The 21685-nt window shown below is 31.3% G+C and overlaps 3 protein-coding genes across 3 annotated transcripts; 1 reads left to right on the top strand and 2 right to left on the bottom strand.

Moving 5' to 3' along the window:
• Window positions 1–1545: 1545 nt before the first annotated feature.
• Window positions 1546–2738, bottom strand: LOC107932723 (probable long-chain-alcohol O-fatty-acyltransferase 5). The gene has a single exon (XM_016864811.2). It carries the CDS (start codon window positions 2623–2625, stop codon window positions 1606–1608), a length of 1020 nt encoding a protein of 339 aa, XP_016720300.1. The 5' UTR covers window positions 2626–2738; the 3' UTR covers window positions 1546–1605.
• Window positions 2739–10888: 8150 nt separating this feature from the next.
• On the top strand, window positions 10889–12291 carry LOC107932748 (putative lipid-transfer protein DIR1). Its single transcript, XM_016864836.2, has 2 exons — window positions 10889–11249; window positions 12043–12291. Exons 1-2 carry the CDS (start codon window positions 10934–10936, stop codon window positions 12045–12047), a joined length of 321 nt encoding a protein of 106 aa, XP_016720325.1. The 5' UTR covers window positions 10889–10933; the 3' UTR covers window positions 12048–12291.
• A 754-nt stretch (window positions 12292–13045) lies between these two features.
• On the bottom strand, window positions 13046–15231 carry LOC107932717 (probable aquaporin SIP2-1). The gene is made up of 3 exons (XM_016864804.2): window positions 14829–15231; window positions 13487–13747; window positions 13046–13394 (listed from the first exon to the last, which is right to left on the bottom strand). The coding sequence occupies exons 1-3, from the start codon at window positions 15111–15113 to the stop codon at window positions 13230–13232; spliced, it is 711 nt and encodes a 236-aa protein (XP_016720293.1). The 5' UTR covers window positions 15114–15231; the 3' UTR covers window positions 13046–13229.
• Between the last annotated feature and the right edge of the window lie 6454 nt (window positions 15232–21685).

The raw sequence follows: 21685 nt of genomic DNA, 5'->3' as shown, positions 1-21685 counted from the left end.
TAGAAACGAGAAGGACAAACAGACAAACTTTGACAACTTACATGTTATATATTGTCGTGTTGTGTTTTAATTATCATTTTTATAGCCTATAGTCTAGATTATCGGGAAGTCACTAAATATTGCATGGCTTGTTTTCTTATTCGAAACCATAGTTTCTACATCCTGGAAATGGAACATCAAACCGACATTTTTAAGGTTAATTTTTGCTGTTAGTCCTTATTTTTTTTGTAAAATTTATAGATTTAATCTCTATACTTTAATTTAGTATTTTTAGTGATTGTACTTTTCAAATTTTAAAGTTTCAATACTAACCAAACGATAACTATTAGATTCAGTAAGTTTTGCTATTTCAAAATTTTGATGTGATAAACATATTATCATATATGTAATACCATGTCAGTTGATTATTTTCACATATTATTAACTAAAAATCCATGCAATGGATTAACGATTGTCATTTGCTTCAAGATTGAAATTTTAAAATTCGAAAAATATAGGGACTTAAAATGATCCACTTGAAAAATATGGATTAAATCTGTAACTTTAAACATAGTAATAGGACTATTAATTGAATTTAACTGAACGAATTTAATTGCTATTATGTGAGTTATGATTAAATGTCAAAATTCGAAAAATATAAGACTCAAATTGATCAAAATAAAGTATAAAACCTAAATCCATAATTTTGACAAAATACTGAGATTAATAGTAGAATTTACCTTTTTTTAATGAAAAAAATAACCATGGAATTATTCTTCATAGAACTTTGTTGTTCAATTCACACTCAGAGGGTTATGTAGTTTCTACTCAAGTTCTCTCGTGATTATCCTACAAACTGTATTCACGTCTTGTTATATATATATATATATGTGTAAATTATGCTAGTAGTCACTCAATTATTAATAATTTTATTTTTAATCACATAGTTATGAAAAGTTATAAAATGATCATCTAGCTATTAGTAAATTTCTTTTTTAATCACGCAACTGTGGAAAGTTACAAAATAATTACTAAACTATTCAATTTTGTCATTTTGGATCCCCAGTTGGCTACCAAAAAATAGAAATACCCAAAAATCTAAGATAATTAGGTGACCAAAAAAGAAATTTACTAATAATTGGATGACCATTTTATAACTTTTCATTGTTGAGTGACAAAAATTTTTTACTAATAATTGGGTGAATACTAAATAGTTTACCTCAAAACCCTTGCTATAAATTAAGTGCAGGTGTGTTACTTAGCATTGTGTTTGATATAGGTTTTTATTGAGGCAAGAAAAATGGGTAAAGTTAGTGAGAAACTTATGGTGTATTGCTTGGTAGCAATCTTTGTGGTCATTGCAATGGTGGAAGGAGCTAAAGGGGCAACCATATGTAACATTCCATTGAGTAGGTTGAACCTTTGCGGGCAGGTGGTTACTGGGAGATACCCTCCACCACCGACCAAACAATGCTGTGTTTTGATAGAACATGCCGACTTGAATTGTCTTTGTAACTTCAAGGATGCTCGTCCTGCCTTCAATATAATCGTCACCATGATTCCAAATGAAGGAATTTAAATGGCTTGATTTTTATTTATGATTTTTTTCTAAAATTACAATGATATTCAAAATGGAAGCAAACCCTTTATAAGATCCATCAACTTGGAGTACTCTCCAATGCTCTTCTCATCTACACCATTCCTCACTAACTGCGGGAGAAACAACCAAACGGCAGTCACCGCCACAAATCCCAAAGCTAACGCCCCGGAAACCACCGAGTGCAACCTCATGTTATCAGGCACCACCTTTTTCGCCACCACTTCCGCCACCACCGCAACCCCATGTAAGATGAAAAACCATGCCACCTCCCAAGTAGGAGCCACACGAGTCATGTAATAAAAAATCAATTCATGCATCAAGCCGGAGACGACGAACACGGTGACTATCGCCGGCAACGAAGCCCACCTTGATCCGAGCAAACGAGTAGAAATATGGCGTATGGGGTAATATACGGTTGGTCGTAGAATACTAGTAACCATAAGGTTCCATCTACGACCCCAAAAATCTTGTAAAGAGGTAGCCAAGTAGGGTTCATTGAACTGTGGTTCGATCTCGAACCCAAACATGGCTCGAGCAAGGGTTGTGGCCAAGGCTAGGATGAGCTCAAGCTCAATGTAGATGTGGACACAGTACATTGCTAGAACTACATTTTTATGGATATTTTGTTTGTAGCTATAACAATGATAAAGCAAAGCTAATATTAAAACTTTTATAGCAAACACGATTGATCTTTGGGGTTGTTTAGATTTGTTTTGAGATGGGGTTTTTTGTTTTGGTTTAATGGGAAGAGAAGCTAAGGAAATGAAATGAAAAAGGTTGGACGGCGGTGGTGAGAGCGGTGGTTGGTCGAAACAAAAGAGGAGGAGCTTAAAATTAGCTAACCAAGAGAGGAAGAAGGCGGTGATGCCGACGAGAGAGGCGGAGGAGATGGTGAGAGGGAGGTAAAGGAAGAAGATGAAGATTGGGGTTAAAGAAAAAAGCTTGAAAATGCCTTTGGGGAGCTTTGATGATATGTAGAAACAATAACAAAGGGAAATTATAGCTAAAATCCATACCTTGATCAAATTGTGAAGCTCGTTCTCCATTTCTTGATCTTTGGATCTTTGATGGAAATGAAGTTTACTGTTTAATAGATAAGGACTGTAGTTGACTTTACTTACATGCGTGCATAGACACGTGTAAAATTTAATGTGTATTTCATTGAATGTTGATAGATCGGTGTATTGCCTCCAATCATATCATAATGAATTTAAGCCTAGAATTTGTTAGTTGTGAAAAACTATAAAGATATAGAGTGTATTTTAATATTCAATTATTTATTCTATAATTTAGCTTAAAAAATAATTAACCTAATGCAAAGGTTGGCAACAACTATACTAGTTATATTTCAAAGCAGACAAATGAGAGAAGCCCAGTTTGTTCTTTTTATAATAGTTCCCATGTTATCGGTTACTTTGACCAATTGAATTAGCTTGGTACTGAAACTCTTAATAGTTGTAATTTTCAAGATGATTACATGCACATCACACCAATTGTTGATACAAATTATTAGCTTAGTGATACATGGTGATTCATATACATTACTATGAAGAATCGTTGGTGGTGATTCTGAGAATTTCAGAGATCGATAAAAAGAGTTCTTAAAAGGTTTTAATTATATTTGGGTAAGGGAAAGGAGTATATAGTTCATAATCTTTGAAGTAGATTCCTTGATGAAGCTGTAATGTTCAATCTCCATAGGTTGATCTTTGGATCTTTGATGAAAATGAAGTTTAATGTTTAATATTGAGGAATGTGGTTGACTTTTCTTAGATACGTGCATAGACATGTGCAAAATTTAATGTGTATTTAATTGAAGGTTGTAGATAGGTGTATTGTAGTTCCAATAGGGTCGGAAGCGTGTAAATTATTGTACTAAAAAATCACACAAAGTTCAATTTTCAGGGAAGAGAGGTGGATCACATGGATCTCTTAAATACCAAGTCTTTCTTTAGTCAGAATATTCCTTCTATAGTAATTTAATAGCACAATTAAATACTGCTATTATACCCTCAAATATTGAAAGAAAAATAGGACAAGAAAAAACACAAGAGTTTTAACGAGGTTCGGTAAATTATACCTACGTCCTCGGGCACTAACACCAGATGATAACTTTATTATCTCCAAAATAATACAAACAAATAGAATTCTTTAAGAATTCTCAAATGGGAGAAGAGAGAAAACTAAGAGAGAAAGATTGGTTGGGATAGTTGAAATGAAAAATGAGAAGGTCTATTTATAGTTGAAATTCAGGGACTAACTTGCAAATGGCCTAAAAAATTAGGGACCAAAATTGCAATTATCCCATTCAACTTTTCAACATTCGATGCAACTTGCTTCACCTTTTTAACAAGTTGCTTCCTACCTTTGTTGACTTTTCAACAATCTCCACCTTGAAGATTTGATTAGGATAATCACATCTTCACATACTTCCTTCAACTCCCCAAATTCGATAAAGTTATCTTTTGTAGTACCTACAAATGCGCTCTCGAGCGCCATACACCTGAAGGTGCTCAAATTCTCAGGATGTTAATCAAGTTCAAACAATTATTAAACTTGATTGTTGTTACCACCTTGGTCATCATATCTGCGGGATTATCTACTGCCGGAATCTTCTGAAGTAGAATTTTTCCTTTTTCAAAGACTTCCCGCACAAAGTGATATCTTACGTCGATATGCTTGGTTCTTGAATGATAGACTTGATTTTTCGCTAAATGAATAGCGCTCTGACTATCTCAATATAGATTAATGTGACTTTGAACAACTCCCAAGTCTTTCAACAATCCATTAAGCCAAATAGCCTCATTAACAGCTTCTGTAACTGCCATATATTCCGCTTCTGTAGTAGACACAGCTACTGTAGACTGTAAGGTAGACTTCCAACTCACTGGGGCTTTCACAAGAGTAAACAGATACCCCGTAGTTGAACGACGTTTATCTAAATCACCAGCAAAGTCGGAATCAACATATCCAACTACAAACTGACCAAGTGCTTCATCCTGCTCAAAAATTAAACCAACGTCTACGGTTTTTCGAAGATACCGTAGAATCCATTTCACAGCTTGCCAATGTCCTTTTCCAGGATCATGCATATACCTGCTCACAACTCCAACAGCTTGTGAAATGTTAGGCAGCATACACACCATTGCATACATCAAACTCCCAACTGCATTAGCATATGGAACTTTCGCCATATATTCTCTTTCATCTTCAGTCTTCGGAGATAATTGAGCACTGAGTTTCAAATGAGAAGCAAGTGGGGTACTTACATGTTTTGTGTTTTCATTTACACCAAAACATTGTAATACCTTTTTCAGATATTGCTTCTGATTTAAACAAAGCTTGCCTCTCTGTCTATCTCTACTTATCTTCATGCCGAGAATCTTCTTGGCCTCACCTAGATCTTTCATCTCGAACTCTTGATTCAACTGAGCCTTCAGCATATCTATCTCTTTTGGCTCTTCGAAGCGATTAACATATCATCAACATACAAGAGTAGATAAATGAAAGATCCATCATGCAGTTTTTGCAAATACACACAATTGTCATATTTACTTCTTGTGTACTTCTGCCTTCTCATAAAGCTATCAAATCGCTTGTACCACTGCCTTGGGGATTGCTTCAATCCATATAGCGATTTGTTCAGCTTACAAACCCAATTTCTACCACCAGCATTTGTGTATCCTTCGGGTTGAGTCATATAAATCTCCTCTTCTAACTCACCATGCAAGAAAGCCGTCTTAACATCAAGTTGAGCTAGCTCCAAATTCAACTGTGCTACCAATCGGTTGGCATGTGGCACAATTAGATCATGCCTTTCTCGAGAGCAGAGGTATGCTTTTTCAAAGGAAACTTCAGCAAATAAGTTGTGGGTGGCACTTGAAGAAAAATTTTTGAAGAAAAACAGTCAAAATAAGCTCCACTTGAAAAAAAGACTGTTTCGCTTCACTTATGTCCCAAGTACCACAATGAATGATCACATCACCAAATTTAATCAGTTAGTCACTGATTTGCTAAATATGGATGAGACATTCAAAGATGAAGATTTGGCTTTGATGCTGTTGGGGTCACTTCCTGAGGAGCTTGAGTTCCTAGAAACTACTCTACTTCATGGCAGGAGTGATATATCTCTGAGCGAAGTCTGTGCGGCCTTATACAGTTATGAACAGAGAAAGAAGGACAAACAGAAAAACTTAATCAGAGATACAGAAGCTTTAGTAGTCTGAGGTCGTTCATACACTCGGAAGAAAACTCAGAAAGGGAGATCAAAGTCAAAGTCCAGACTCGGGAAAGATGAATGTGCCTTTTGTCATGAGAAAGGCCATTGGAAGAAAAATTGTCCAAAGCTGAAGAATAAGGGAAAAGCTGTTGTAGATGCTTGTGTTGCAAAGCATGATACCAGTGACTTGAACTATCACTGGTTGCATCATCATCGTTGTTCCATTCAGATGAGTGGATATGGGATTTGGGTTGTACCTATCATATGTCCCCTAACCGGGAGTGGTTCTCTGATTTAGTAGAACTAAATGGAGGAGTTGTTTATATGGGCAATGACAATGCCTGTAAAACTGTTGGGATAGGTTCAATCCAATTAAAGAATCAAGATGGATCAACCAGAGTTCTGACTGATGTTCGGTACGTGCCCAGTTTGAAGAAAAATCTCATCTCATTGGGAGCCTTGGAATCTAATGGTTCAGTTGTTATTATGAGAAATGGGATTTTGAAAGTGACATCTGGCGCACTTGTGATATTGAAGGGCATCAGGAAAAATAACTTGTATTACTACCAAGGTAGTACAGTTATTGGAGCAGTCGCTGCAGCTTCCGATAACAAAAAATTGGACTCAATGCAGTTGTGGCATATGAAGTTGGGACATGCCAGCGAAAAATCCTTGCAAATTCTGGCAAAGCAATGATTGTTGAAAGGTGCAAAGGCTTACAAATTAAAATTTTGCAAGTATTGTGTTTTGGGAAAGCAAAAGAGGGTGAAATTCGGCACTGCTATCCATAATACAAAAGGTATTTTGGAATATGTTCACTCAGATGTGTGGGGGCCTTCCAAGACACCTTCATTGGGAGGAAAACACTACTTTGTTACTTTTGTTGATGACTTTTCCAGAAGAGTTTGGGTGTATACCATGAGAACTAAGGATGAAGTGCGTAGTTCCAATAGGGTCAGAAGCGTGTAAATTATTGTACTAAAAAATCACACAAAGTTCAATTCTCAGGGAAGAGAGGTGGATCACATGGATCTCTTAAATACCAAGTCTTTCCTTAGTCAGAATATTCCTTCTATAGTAATTTAATAGCACAATTAAATACTGCTATTATACCCTCAAATATTTAAAGAAAAATAGGACAAGAAAAAACACAAAAGTTTTAACGAGGTTCGGTAAATTATACCTACGTCCTCGGGCACTAACAGCAGATGATAACTTTATTATCTCCAAAATAATACAAACAAATAGAATTCCTTAAGAATTCTCAAATGGGAGAAGAGAGAAAACTAAGAGAGAAAGATTGGTTGGGATAGTTGAAATGAAAAATGAGAAGGTCTATTTATAGTTGAAATTCAGGGACTAACTTGCAAATGGCCTAAAAAATTAGGGACCAAAATTGCAATTATCCCATTCAACTTTTCAACATTCGGTGCAACTTGCTTCACCTTTTTAACAAGTTGCTTCCTAATTATCGAATTTGGGAAGTTGAAGGAAGTGTGTGAAGATGTGATTATCCTAATCAAATCTTCAAGGTGGAGATTGTTGAAAAGTCAACAAAGGTAGGAAGCAACTTGTTAAAAAGGTGAAGTAAGTTGCACCGAATGTTGAAAAGTTGAATGGGATAATTGTAATTTTGGTCCCTAATTTTTTAGGCTATTTGCAAGTTAGTCCCTGAATTTCAACTATAAATAGACCTTCTCATTTTTCATTTCAACTATCCCAACCAATCTTTCTCCTATAAATAGACCTTCTCATTTTTCATTTCAACTATCCCAACCAATCTTTCTCCTGTACATCATCTGGTTTCTCTTCATCAATGGCAATGTCTAGACCCTGCTGAAAAAGGGCATCTAGAACCTCACTTTGCCACATACCAAAATGGCCCGTGCCATCAAAGATCTCCACGGCCAATCTTGCATTTGCAATTATCGGTCTTGTCCACATGGACGATGTTGAAGCTCCTACACCGACCGTTTTCTCCATAATCTTTCAATATACCTAAGGAAATCTTTTCTGATATGGAAGATCAGTTTAAACTGCAACCACAGAGCATACTACGATTAACCTTCGGCTCTTGATACCACTTGTAGTTCCAATAGGGTCGGAAGCGTGTAAATTATTGTACTAAAAAATCACATAAAGTTCAATTCCCAGGGAAGAGAGGTGGATCACATGGATCTCTTAAATACCAAGTCTTTCCTTAGTCAGAATATTCCTTCTATAATAATTTAATAGCACAATTAAATACTGCTATTATACCCTCAAATATTTAAAGAAAAATAGGACAAGAAAAAACACAAGAGTTTTAACAAGGTTTGGTAAATTATACCTACGTCCTCGGGCACTAACACCAGATGATAACTTTATTATCTCCAAAATAATACAAACAAATAGAATTCCTTAAGAATTCTCAAATGGGAGAAGAGAGAAAACTAAGAGAGAAAGATTGGTTGGGATAGTTGAAATGAAAAATGAGAAGGTCTATTTATAGTTGAAATTCAGGGACTAACTTGTAAATGGCCTAAAAAATTAGGGACTAAAATTGTAATTATCCCATTCAACTTTTCAACAGAGCAACTTGCTTCACCTTTTTAACAAGTTGCTTCCTACCTTTGTTGACTTTTCAACATGTATTGCCTCCAATCATATCATAATGAATTTAAGATTAGGTTTTGTTAGTTGTCAATTTTGGTTGGACATGAAAATATAATTCAATGTAATTTTGGTTCTATTTATTAAAATATTAATATAATTTTAAGGACTAATTTATTTAAAAAGGCTCATTTTTAAGTATATTTACGGAAATGGCTAGTTGGTTGGATGGATGGTTTATAATTGAATGAGTTGAATCGGTATGTTTTGTGTTAATTTGAACTTATATTGAATTGATTGAATGAAAATGGTTAAATGGCTTGTTTGGGTATGTTTTTAGTATGGTTTGATTCATGTAAAGATGGTGATTTGTTGAGTAAATCGAATAGCTTGTTCGGGAGCACTAAAATAAGTATCGAATGGTACATTTTTTATCGAAAACAAGTTCCACGTCATGACTACGAATCTCAACATCGCGACATTGGAAACTTAGAAAGTCTTGTCGCAACAAGGAAACACTAAAGTCATGATGACGGCTTGGAATTTTTAAAACTTTATGATTTGGTCTTATTTCTTGCTCGAGTCAATAAAAGAGTTTTTGTAAGCTCAATTAAGGCTCAGATTTGATTGATTAACAGAATGTAAATGTGTTTAGCACTTAATTACATGTTTGATTGATGTTTATTGTATAATTAACTGATAAAACTGAACGTCAATAATGAAAATGAATAGCAAAGAAAGAGAGAAAAATAGAACACAAAGAATTTTACATGGAAACTTTTTCGGGGAAAAACCACGAGCAGAGGAGAAGAAATTCACTATGTCGAATTCGAATCATACAAGAGAAGTATAGACTACGTTTATTTAATTATAGGTTTGTAAAATCATATTCTAAGCAAAGTCAAATAGAAATAATACAATAAGATTAAAACACTTTATTGTAATCAACATCAAGCTTCTATACGAATTTCACTTGTGCAGCATGTATCGTACTGCGGAGATCTACAATAGACTACAACCTTCACCCTCGTAGATCCCCTATCTTACCACTTGTATTTTATTTTTAACAAGATTTTTAGGTCACACAATTTCTAACATTAACCGTGATTATTTCAAAAACGAATGTAACATTAACTCAAACCCGATATTCAAACCAGGCTAAGAGTGATACAATGAACATTGAATCCCATCAAGACATCTATAATTAAAGTTCATGTTCCTCGTATATTTAAACATAGATATAAGATATGATTTCTCAAAAGTTTGTTTTGATCCAATCTGGTCAAAGCCGACAAAAGTGTTTGATAGAAACGAGAAGGACAAACAGACAAGACATTGACAATTCACATGTTATATATTGTCGTGTTGTGTTTTAAATATCTTTTTAATAGCCAATAGTCTAGATTATGGGTAAGTCACCAAATATTGCATGGCCTGTTTTCTTATACGAAACCATAGTTTCGACATCCTGGAAATGAAACATCAAACCGACATTTTTAAGGTTAATTTCTGCTCTTAGTCCTTAATTTTTGCAAAAATTTATAGATTTAATCTTTGTACTTTAATTTAATTATTTTTAGTATGTAATTGTACTTTTCAAATTTTAAAATTTCAATACTAACCAAACAATAACTGTTAAATTCAATAAGTTTTGCTATTTCTAAAATCTGATGTAATAAACATATTATCATATGTGTAATAACATGTCAATTGATTATTTCCACATATTACTCACTAAAAATCCATGCAATGGATTAACGATTGTCATTTGCGTTAAGACTGAAATTTCAAATTTCAATAAAAATGTAGGGACTTAAAATGATCTAATTGAAGAATATAGACTAAATCTGCAACTATACGCATTGTACAGGACTATTAATTGAATTTATCTAAACGAATTTGATTGTTACTATTTGAGTTATGACTAAATTTCAAAATTCGAAAAGTACAAGAGTGAAATTAATTAAATTAAAGTATAAAGACTAAATCTATAATTTTGACAAAGTACTAGAATTAATAGCATAATTTAACTTTTTTAATGAATTAAAAACTATAACCATGGAAACATTCTTCATAGAATTTGTTGTTCAATTCATACTCACAGATTAAGTATTTTCTACTCTTTAAGTTCTCTCGTGACTATCCTACAGACTGTATTCACATGTCTTGTTATATATATATACATATATATATGGGTAAAGTATGCTAGTAGTCACCCAACTATTAGTAAATTTTTTTTAGCCACACAACTATGAAAAATTACAAAATAATCACCAAACTATTCAAGTTGTCATTTTTGTCTCCAGCTGGCTAACATAAAAATAGAAACACCCAAAAATTCAATATAGTTGGGTGACCAAAAAAGAAATTTACTAATTGTTAGATGACGTTTTTGTAATTTTTCATAGTTTGGTGACTAAAAAAAATTTACTAATAATTGAGTGACTACTAAGATAGTTTACCCTCAAAACCCTTGCTATAAATTAAGTTCAGGTGTGGTACTTAGCATTGGGTTTGATACAGGTTTTTTTGAGGCAAGTAAAATGGGTAAGGTTAGTGAGAAACGTATGGTGTATTGCTTGGTAGCAATCTTTGTGGTCATTGCAATGGTGGAAGGAGCTAAAGGGGCAACCATATGTAACATTCCATTGAGTAGGTTGAACCTTTGCCGGCCGGCGGTCACCGGGAGATACCCTCCACCACCTACCAAGAAATGTTGTCTTTTGATAAAACATGCCGATTTGAATTGTCTTTGCAAGTTCAAGGATGCTCTTCCTGCCTTCAATATCAACCCTTCTCGTGCATTTGCATTGCCTAAGAAGTGCAAATATAATCTTCACATACCACCAAAATGCAGGGGTAAGATTTTGGGAAATAGTTTTGTTGAGGGTTAAAAGTTTTTAAAGTGTCATCTATTGAGTAGTCGACCGTAGTGTTAGTAGTATTATGTTCCTTAAGTGGTAACCTGTATGTCATGGGTAACTCCACCAAAGGCGAGACGCTCATGACCCTTGGTGGGTGGCTTTGTGCCCAAATACGGTCAAGGCACTTCTTTTATGAACCGTTCATAGTTTTTGGCTAGGGATAGACAAAAAAATCTGAATCCAACGAGTTCCGACCCCACTCGATCCATTAGGGTTGGAATTTTTTTGAAAAATTGGGTTCAAGACGAGCTAGGTGAAATTATAAAAATAGTCAGATTGAAGTCAAGTTTGAGGTAAAACTACTCCATTTCGAGATATTTACAAAATTGCCCTATATATAATATTAAATTTTAAACTTAAACTAAAAATAATAATTTTATTTGCTTCAAAAAAAAAGATAAATCAATTAAAAATGTAATATTATTTCCTTCAAAATAAAAAATAAAACGATTAAATTAAATTCATATCAAATTAGATTAGAGTTGAATCTCCTATTAAATTTCAACTTCAAAGCAAATTTTTTCTTAAAAATCGAGATCGGGACAGATTAGTCAAGCTTCGAGTTGACACAGACAAAAATCCATCCTATTGCCATCCCTACTTTTGATAAGAGTCAGGAACAAAACCCGTATTAAGAGACAAGTTTGTAAATCATTGTTTTCTCGTTTGATAACATTAATATTGTGGACAGTTTTGGTCTCTAACTGATATGTCTTGTTCTTTTGCAGGCTGAAGCACACTTGAATGTCTTGTTCATCTGCAGGCTGAATTACACTTGAATGTTCCTTAATTATCTGCTGAAGATTTTTTTGGATCATGTTTAGATATTATATGTATTGAAATTGTGTTATTTGAGTGTTGTTATCTTTCTTGTTGCAATAATCATTTCAGTATTCTTCTTATTATTTTTGGTCATGTCCTTAATGATTGTATTATTAATGAATGTTACTCGAATTTGAATATCGATATTTTATAAAGATATCGATATATCATTTTTTGAAGTTCACAAAAATTACTATTTTTGTTATTAGTCTTTATACAGTGTAAAAATTGTGAATTTATTCGTTATATTTTAATTTGATTAATTTTAGTCTTTATATTTTTTTAATTTTGAAAATTTAATCTTAATCTAAACACGAGCAATTAAATCCGTTTGATTAAATTTAATTACTAATCTTATACTATGTGTATAATTATAAATTTAGCACATATATTATAATATTTAACGCAAATAATTATCGTTAATCTATTAATTTAACTTTTAATTAAAAAATGTGAAAATAATATTTTTTACGCAATATTACATATATGATAATACGTTCGAGTATATATTTCAGAAATAATATAACTTAATAAATTTAACGATTAAAATTTGATGAAGAATAAAATTTTAAATTTTAAAAATACAAAGCAGACAATGTCACATGCAGCAATAGGTTACACTACATATAAAACAAAGAAATCAATGCAAATATGGATTGGAATTTGGTTAAAACATACCCATAGTCCCTATACTTTTCAAAATTAAGAATTTAGTCCCTATATTTATATTTTTAGAAATTTAATCCATCTACTTTTTATATTTCATAATTCAAGTCCAGCTGTTAATACTATTAATTTTTTTGTTAAATTTTAGGTTATTGACAACATCTTTTTTAATTACATAGCTATCAAATGAGTAGTTTTTTTTTTCAGAATCCGATAGCAACAAATTTAACAACAACAAAAAAATTAACAACATTAACAATTGAACTTGAATTTTGAAATCTGAAAAATAAGGATGGAATTCCTAAAAATACAATTACAGAGACTAAATTCCTAATTTTCGAAAAGTATTATCTAACCCTGGAATTTACATACACTTTGAGTTATCATATCCTCGAGGTTACTGATGAGTTTCAACAAACAGAGGGACTCACTCTGGTTTAGCTTTTACATTTTGTTTCGCCTCTATAGCTGGTTTAACTGCTAACCGAAAGACCCAAACCGCTAACAAAGTCGCCTCTATCGGAGCGAGCCAGTATACGAGTATATGTTCCTTCGAGATATGATTTCCACGAGCATAAGCCCATCCCATTACCTACATGTTTTAAATAAATAAAAAAAGTGTTTAAACCGTTAGGTTCTGTTATCGACCACATTGATCGGGACTAAGAAACGGTGGGTGCTTACAGAGGCAGGGTTCATGCATCCACCAGTGAGATCAGAGCCAAGAATATGAAGTGCTAACTTGGAGATGCTTGCGATCCACGTCTTTATAAAGAAACTGCTAGGGATCTTGGTAGTAAGCCCGAGCGAGATGATGACGATAGCAAATGTCAAGAATCCTTCAGTTAATGCACCTTGATGGATATCGACATTCAAACGTGGCCCGGATCCAATCCCCGGAAAGGTCTGGATAATGAGCTTAACCCCAGTAATAGATCCAATTACCTGAAAAGGCAAAAAAAACATACATAACAACATATCAAAGTGCAATGAAGTAAAAGCTGTTTTTGATCTATCATACAATCAACATTTGAGATCATAAATAGCTCTGTCAACATACATTGATCAACCAAAACATAGTTTGCAAATGTTCGGATTATGGTCATGTGAGAAATCATGCTACAAGTCATGTCAAAAACTTAATTTTCGAGCAGAACTCGAGCTTAATTACAAAAATTGGTAAACAAGCTTTAATTGAGCTCAAACTCAAGTAACTCAATTATATCTCAAACTTAAAAACAGATGTTCGATCAAGCTCGAGCCAAGTATCGAGCTTAAAACTTCAAGTTGAGCTCAGCTCAATTACACCCTTATTCAATATTAAGCATGTTTAGATTCTTGTCTAAAGAGAAACAACATTCTTTGAACAACCAAGTACAAACAACAGATACCATACATATAAAATACCAGACACTTGGTTTCTAAATCCAAATCCTTCGTAAGTTTGGTAAGAAAAAACAACATTATAGTTCCCTAAGTACTTGATGCATACATGAAATGAGATAAACAATGGCAGTAGATTCAGTATAAGTATCATGGAAGCCCTCAGCTAGGAGTCAAATTGTATTTGCTCTCTTTATTCAAAAAATAAGCATAAATGATACTTGGCGTGTCACATGTCACTCTATAGTTATTTCGTAAACACCCCAGTTTTTATCAGTATAAATGAATGAAATCTTTAACAAAAAAATCAATTTGCTCTTTAATGCAATGAACAGAGACTAGTAAATGGGGCAAAATGTAATCCAACTGCTAATACAAGAGCCTCCGTAGTACTTTTACCAATTTTTGGGACTAGTTTGCTTGAGTAGAGCAAAATGGAATTCCCCCGCCCCCCTATGGTTACCTAGTGGATTCTAACAAAGTATCATGACCCAAGGCACAAAATCCAAACTTCAATAAACAGGAAACATCAAAACAAATCTAAAATTATGTAATGCACAAATTCATAATTAGCCTAAACATCAACAATGTATATAATTTAACCATTAAATATACACATAATTTGTTGTAAAAAGACATTAACCTGAGCGGGAATTCTGGCCCCAACAGTGAAAATGAAGTGGGCGAAACCACCAGACACGGCGGAGGCTAAAACAGTCAAAGGATTATAAGCGCCGCCATTAGTGACCTTACCCAAGAAGGCGAAGAAGAACATGTTGATAACGGATAGAGAATTCTTCACAAATTCAGCCTTGGGTTGGTAATCAATCCCTAAAATTTGATTCACCAACAGCTTTATCAGAAAATTAGACCATACCCACATCAAGGAGATGATAAAATCGTATATAATCACCCCACTCTTGCCCATCTTTTTTTTTCCTTTTTGAAATTTCAGTTTCTATTTGATCATACAGATTTTCATTTAGCGCTTTTTTTTTCAACTCTTTGTTTAAAGCTGACAAATTTCTCCAAACAAGGAACTTTCATGGAAAATTCTGCGAAATTTTTTTAATATATGTGTTAATTGCAAATATAATCCTCCTTTTTTTGTAAAAGTTCTAAATTCGTCTCTAAACTTTTTACCGTTCTAATTAAATCCTCTATATTTTTCAATTAGATTGTTTCATTAGCCATTTTGTTAAATTTTTGGTAAAAATTTGCTATTAGTTGTTCTACATTGACAAAATGTGAGATTTGGTCCCTTTATAAAATTTTAACAAAAGACAATAACATTTTACTTTGGTTAAAGATAGTCGTAATATTTTGAGTTGAAATCAGTCGTAATATTTTGAGTTGAAATCTCTTTATACATGTATTTCCTAAATTAAATTATTATATGATGTGATTAATTGCAAAAAAATATGATATAATAATTAAATTAAATTAATTATTATTTAATACAGATGCTATGGTAACACTTTCCTAGCTTATACCAAAAAATTCCTTTTACAAAAGCATCCATTTCGCAACGTAATAATATTCTTTGAACCAAATTGGCATCATGTAGAAAGATTTAGGTAAAATTAGAAATCAAAATCATAAAACTGATGTACGAAGCTCTTCAACTCAAATTGAGATCTTTTGTGCTTAGAAATATATGTAAAATCATTTGAAAACTTTTATAGGGTGATAGAAGGTGTTCGAGGTCTAGTATAAACTTTGGGAAATTCAAAACGACCAAAACAAACTATGCCTAGACTTTGGGGTCATTGATCTCTCAAATAATAAGTTTAAAAAGGCTAAACCTTTCTCATAATAACCTTAGTGGTTACATTCCCACATCAATAGGGTATTTGACCAACCTTGAATGGCTAGACCTCTATTCAAACAAGCTAGTTGGAAGGGTTCCTAGAGAAATGCTAGATTTGACGATGAATGAACTTGTTTTTCCTCCGTCAAAAGATTGCAACAACAATGAGTCGCCGCCTCCATCACCCATTCAAACTTATCGATAGAAGATGGCTCAAAACCAAGCCTTGCTTTTGAGTGAAAAGTGGTGTTGCTAGGTTATGGATGCGAAGTAGTGTTTGGATTACCATGGTATATGTTGTTTTCAAAATTGGTAAGCTAAAGTAGATTATGAATTTGGTTAAAGACCATCTTCAAACAAGATGTAGAAGAAAATCAAAGACTAGGAATTGCAACAATAGAAAGATTTAAAAAAAAAATTATTTTGTATATTTTTTAATAATTTTAAATTTTTTAAATAAATTTATATATTTTTAAAATTTTCTAAATTTAAAAAATTAATTGTTATTGTGGCAATCCATATGTATATCGCATCAACAAAATTAACAGAAGTTAACTTTTTCTTTTATTTATGAAATGATTTGATAACTACACAAATTTAAAGACTAAAAAGACAAAAAAAATTAATTGAGAATTAAATTAACTTTTTTTATAAGGTCATTATGCTTAAATTTTAAAGCAAAATCATTTCATTTTAAATTAATTTACAATTATTTCAGATTGGGCCAGCCCAAGAACAATTTTGGATAAGAAAAACAAAAGTCTATTCTTGTAATATTGTCTAAATAGCAAATTGAGTTTTAGCTCAATTAGTATCGGTATTGTTGTCAATGTAAAAGGACATGGGTTTGAGTATACTAAAACGCATTATTCTCCTATTTATGAGTTGGGAGAACTATAAATAATTTAAAACATTGTGTCAAAAAAAATAGCCCAGATAAATTATTTTAATATATATGCACACGTGTATGTATATATATGTGCCAAAAACCTGACAGCATATCTCAGTATACAGAAATAACTAACACATGCTAAACCATGTGCTTTTTATTTATTATGAAATATGTGAAAGACTATGATTTCCTAGGGTTTTAAACCTATGGTTTTAACATTAATTTTTAATACAAAAATATTTTCGGTAATAATGTAACATAAGTTGTCGATTAAATCTTATCTCGATTGACATAGGTTGTCAATATAAGAGGATGTGAGTTCGAATGCACTGAAGCGGATTATCTTCCTATTTAAGGGTTGAGCACATTCTCTTACATAGACAACAATGTCGATACGAACCAACCTAACACCTAGTCAATACGATGTATCCATCTTTTAGACATTATACATACATATTTAATATTGAACCAGTTATTATAATTTTGTATGAATTTTCATCACTTAATAATTTATTAATTTATATTTTATTTATACTAATATTATAATATCAAAATCAATGAAGTGGTTCTCACGATTTGGGTTGTTTCTATATTACACAAAATATATGTTTCAATCAAATTTTACTTGAATAATTCAAAGCAATTTATATATATATATAAATAAAATATGGGGAAAAAAAGGTAAAGTAGTTGTCTTGGAACATATCCCTTAAAATTAGTGTCCCCATCATTGCCCTTTGAACAAGTCTTTTTGTATTTAAGGTATCTTCCCACTTACGCCTGTCTTGATAAGATTGATTTAGGGTAAAATATGTCACAAGTCCTAGTCCTTTTTAAAATTCAAGAATTTAGTCCTTGTAGTTTTATTTTTATAATTTCGAAATTCAGGTCCAACTGTTAACACTGGAAATTTTTTTGTTAAATTCAAGTTATTTACAAAGTCATTTTTAAAAATCTAAAAAATAGGAGGACTAAATTGAAATACTTTAACCATTTATTTATTCTTATTATAAATATTAATTTTAAATATAGATATCATGTTATCATGATTTTGGATTTTTTTATTTGTATGTACATGGCAAGTTGGGATAATATAAAAGAGAAACTTCCTCCCACAATAAAATATATCAAATTATTTATTTTGCAATTTAGGGCTTGAGCAATGCCTTTGACTATGGTTTTAAATTGATTATGTTGTTAATTTTAAATTATAATTAGGTAGGAGAATAAAGGAATAAAACATTAAAACTATATAATAAAATCAAAATTGTCAACAATTGGTTTCGAAATAAATGAAAAAAATTAACGTCTATTAATTTTACTAATGTGTCACGTCAATAATTAATTATTTTTTAAAATTATAAAAATAATTATGACATAATAAATATATAGATAATGAATTATCATGTCACATTAAAGATGAAAAGTATGCTTTCATAAAGGTGCATGAAAAAGCATAAAAAAGAGTGGACTTTAGATTATCAAGTATTGAAAAAATTAGTTGTTGGGTAAGCATCTAATTGAACTTTTTTGGAATTTTTTACTTAGCAAGAGAAATTTAATGTCAACTCTTTTGGTCAATAAAATCCATTTTTCCACAATTTTTGATATAAATTTACTTAAAAGTATTATGGATATTCTCGTACTAGAAGTGGGATTAGATTATGATTTTTATACTCAAAAGATACGTAAAAGTCTATGTGCGTTCAATCAAAAAGTAAGCTGATCTTTTTTATTAAAAGTTTTATCTATTTTTAAAACTAATCTCTACACGTTAGTAGAAGGTACACGTGACATGTCATGAGTCATTGTTTGATTTTTTTTATTAGCCATAAAGGGATAAATTGGTTTTTTTTATCTAACCTACAATGGCTAATTTGTCCATTTTTTTAGTTGAAGGGACAAAACACAATCCGACTCTTAATACAAGAGCTTCCATGGTACTTTTACCTACTTATATTGTATTTCCATTGAGAATGTCAATCGCAAATAATATTATGTATCTATATTATTATTTAAGTGTTCGACTAAATTGGTGTCACAAGTTAACTCGACACCATTTCAGTCAAGGAAATTATTAAAATAATCTTACATATTTTAAATAAATTATATTATTACGAGGGTGCTTTTCTATTTTTTATTTCTTAAAAAAGATTCTGAAAATATTGATATTTAAACCCATACCACCAGTATCTATAAAATCTCTTCTTTACCACTTCAACCAAAGCTTTATTTTGATATGTTTACCCACATCATGAGTCAACTCGATACTGACTCTACAAAAATGATAATAACATAATAAGTAATCGAAATGCATTTAATATTCTTAATCTGATGTAGTTAAATACGTAATTTTCTAGTATATATAAAGTGAGCATATGTAAACACACCATTTTAGTTAAAGACTATATATACTTAAATTATATGTAAAAGTTGGGTCATTTTAAAATTCTCTTGGCTTTTACATAAAGCAACTTGCAATTAATAAAGAACTATTGGATTTCTTTTTTTTTTCTTTTTATTATTATTATATATTTTTGCTTTAATTTCTTTAATAGTTTTATAAGAACAAACAAAGGTAGAATGGTACAATTATTGCCTTTTCTTTAATATAAACATAACCAATGTTACCTTTTCTCCCTTTTTTTGTAATTAATATTTTGATCATGCATGAAATCATAATTATCTTTATAAAGAGTCTAAAGATGAGTTGGTAAAGATAGAAATTCCTTTATATAATTCCATTATCAAATTTTGAATTGAGATCATCTCTTTATATATATATATTAGTATAGTTTATTTATATTAGTGGCAGAGTCAGAAAAATTTTTGGGGAGTCAAAGTGCAGTTTTACCATTACTCTTAATTTGAGATTTAATCCCTCTATTTCACGTTGGGTTAATTACTTATTTTTTTACTAAATTATAGAGTAAAAATGTAAATGTTATAATATGCTCAAAGTACCTGTACTCTTCATATATTTGGAATTTAATCTCCATACTTTTTATTTTCAAGAGTTTAATCTATCTACATTTTAATTTTTTAAATTTAGGTCTATTTGTTAACACCGTTAAAATCCTTAGGTTATATTTGTTGGTGTGACATTTTGAATTAAAAAAAAAATACCCTCTTGGTACCCATATAGTAGAAAATGACATTATAATGGACTTGAATTTAATAGAGGATTTTAACTGCCTTAACTATTCTTAAAAATTCACCTTAGCATTTTAATCAGAATAAAATATTTAGACCAACTAATGGCACTATAAAAGTTGAAGAACCAAATTATGTCAAAATTAAAGTATAATCTCACTTTCGAGCGAAATATAGGGATTAAAATTGAAATTTAATCATTTTTTTATAATCTTAAGAAAGTAGATGGATTAGCATTGAAATTGGCCATTATTTTCTCATGTCAAAAGAAAAGAAAAGAAAAAAGAACGAATAGGCGTCTAAATTATATCAAAATTAAATCTCAATTTTGAGTAAAATATAGGATCAAAATCGAAGTTTAATTTTTATATAATGATTAAAATTGAAATTAACCATTATTTTTCTCGTGTCAAAAGAAAAGAAAAGAATGGAGAGGTATCAAAATTAAAATATAAAAATTAAATATAAAATTTGAACAAAATATAAGAATGAAAACTGAAATTTAACCATTTTTATATAATCATAAAAAAGTAGAAAAATTAGAATTGCAATTTAACCATTATTTTGTTATGTATAAAATTAAAATTATATCCTCATTTATATTTTATTTTATTTTAAAAAAAAGAATTTAATGCCCAAATTTATCTGTCCTTTAATCATATACAGCTAACAGTCCAAGCATACAATTTTTGAATTTGAATTACTTGAATTAAAATAATAAAAAGAGTTTAATATATTATTTGGTATTCGAGTTTTACATTTTTTTAATGTCGTACTTATGTTATTTTTTAATCTGATTTAGTACTTATATTTGATAAAAATTACATATTTTAGTACCCAAAAGTAAAAATGTTAACTTCTTAGTGTTTAGTTCGATTTTTTTAATAAATTAAATTTAGTATTAATTATGATTTTTTTCAATCTCGTATTTAATTTTTCGAATGTAATCTGATGGATGTAAGTTTTATTAATAATATTAAGGTCAACATCAAAAACCAAAAAAAAAAAAAGAAAATCAATTAATGTTTTTATACATTGACTAAACCCAACCAAAATCCCAAACCAAAGCACAATTTGCCAAATCTTTCAATTTCACCCTCAACATTTTATATTGACCCCAATTTGCTATTTTATTATTTGTTGTGGTGGGATTTCCACCTTGTAACGTGACCATTTGACGCGTTAACATGATCTCATGGTGGTGGGCAGCCAATGGGATAATCCCACGTGGTTATTTGCCAGGGTGGCGATAGGGTTTGGACACCACCAGTTAGCTGTCCTCCAATCAGAAACTTGGTGGCTTAGTGCGCCACATCCAGTTGCTGGCTCGAGCCGTGGAAAAAGAAATTGGGCTCAGTTTTCTTTTTGGATGGAATTGAGAGACTATAGGGACATGATAAAATTTTTTTTTTTAGGTTTAAAAAAAAGTTTAAATAAGATCGAACAGCGGGTGTTTGCCTAATTGTTAGGGTGTTCACCGTTTCAAGTGTAGCTTGGGTTTGAGTTGTGTTAGTCATGAATTTGCCCTCCTCTTGTAATTTACCAAAAAATTAAATAAGGTGAAATAAAATTAATATTTATTGTTTAATATTTTTATGGTTTTGTAAATCAAATTTTTTGTTTGAAATTAAACTGCAGTTGAAAA

The sequence above is a fragment of the Gossypium hirsutum genome, chromosome A04 (genome assembly GCF_007990345.1).
Source record: "Gossypium hirsutum isolate 1008001.06 chromosome A04, Gossypium_hirsutum_v2.1, whole genome shotgun sequence".
In the NCBI taxonomy this organism is placed as follows: Eukaryota; Viridiplantae; Streptophyta; class Magnoliopsida; order Malvales; family Malvaceae; genus Gossypium; species Gossypium hirsutum.
The sequence above is the reverse complement of the archived record's forward strand: the minus strand, read 5'-3'. Positions and strand labels throughout refer to the sequence as shown.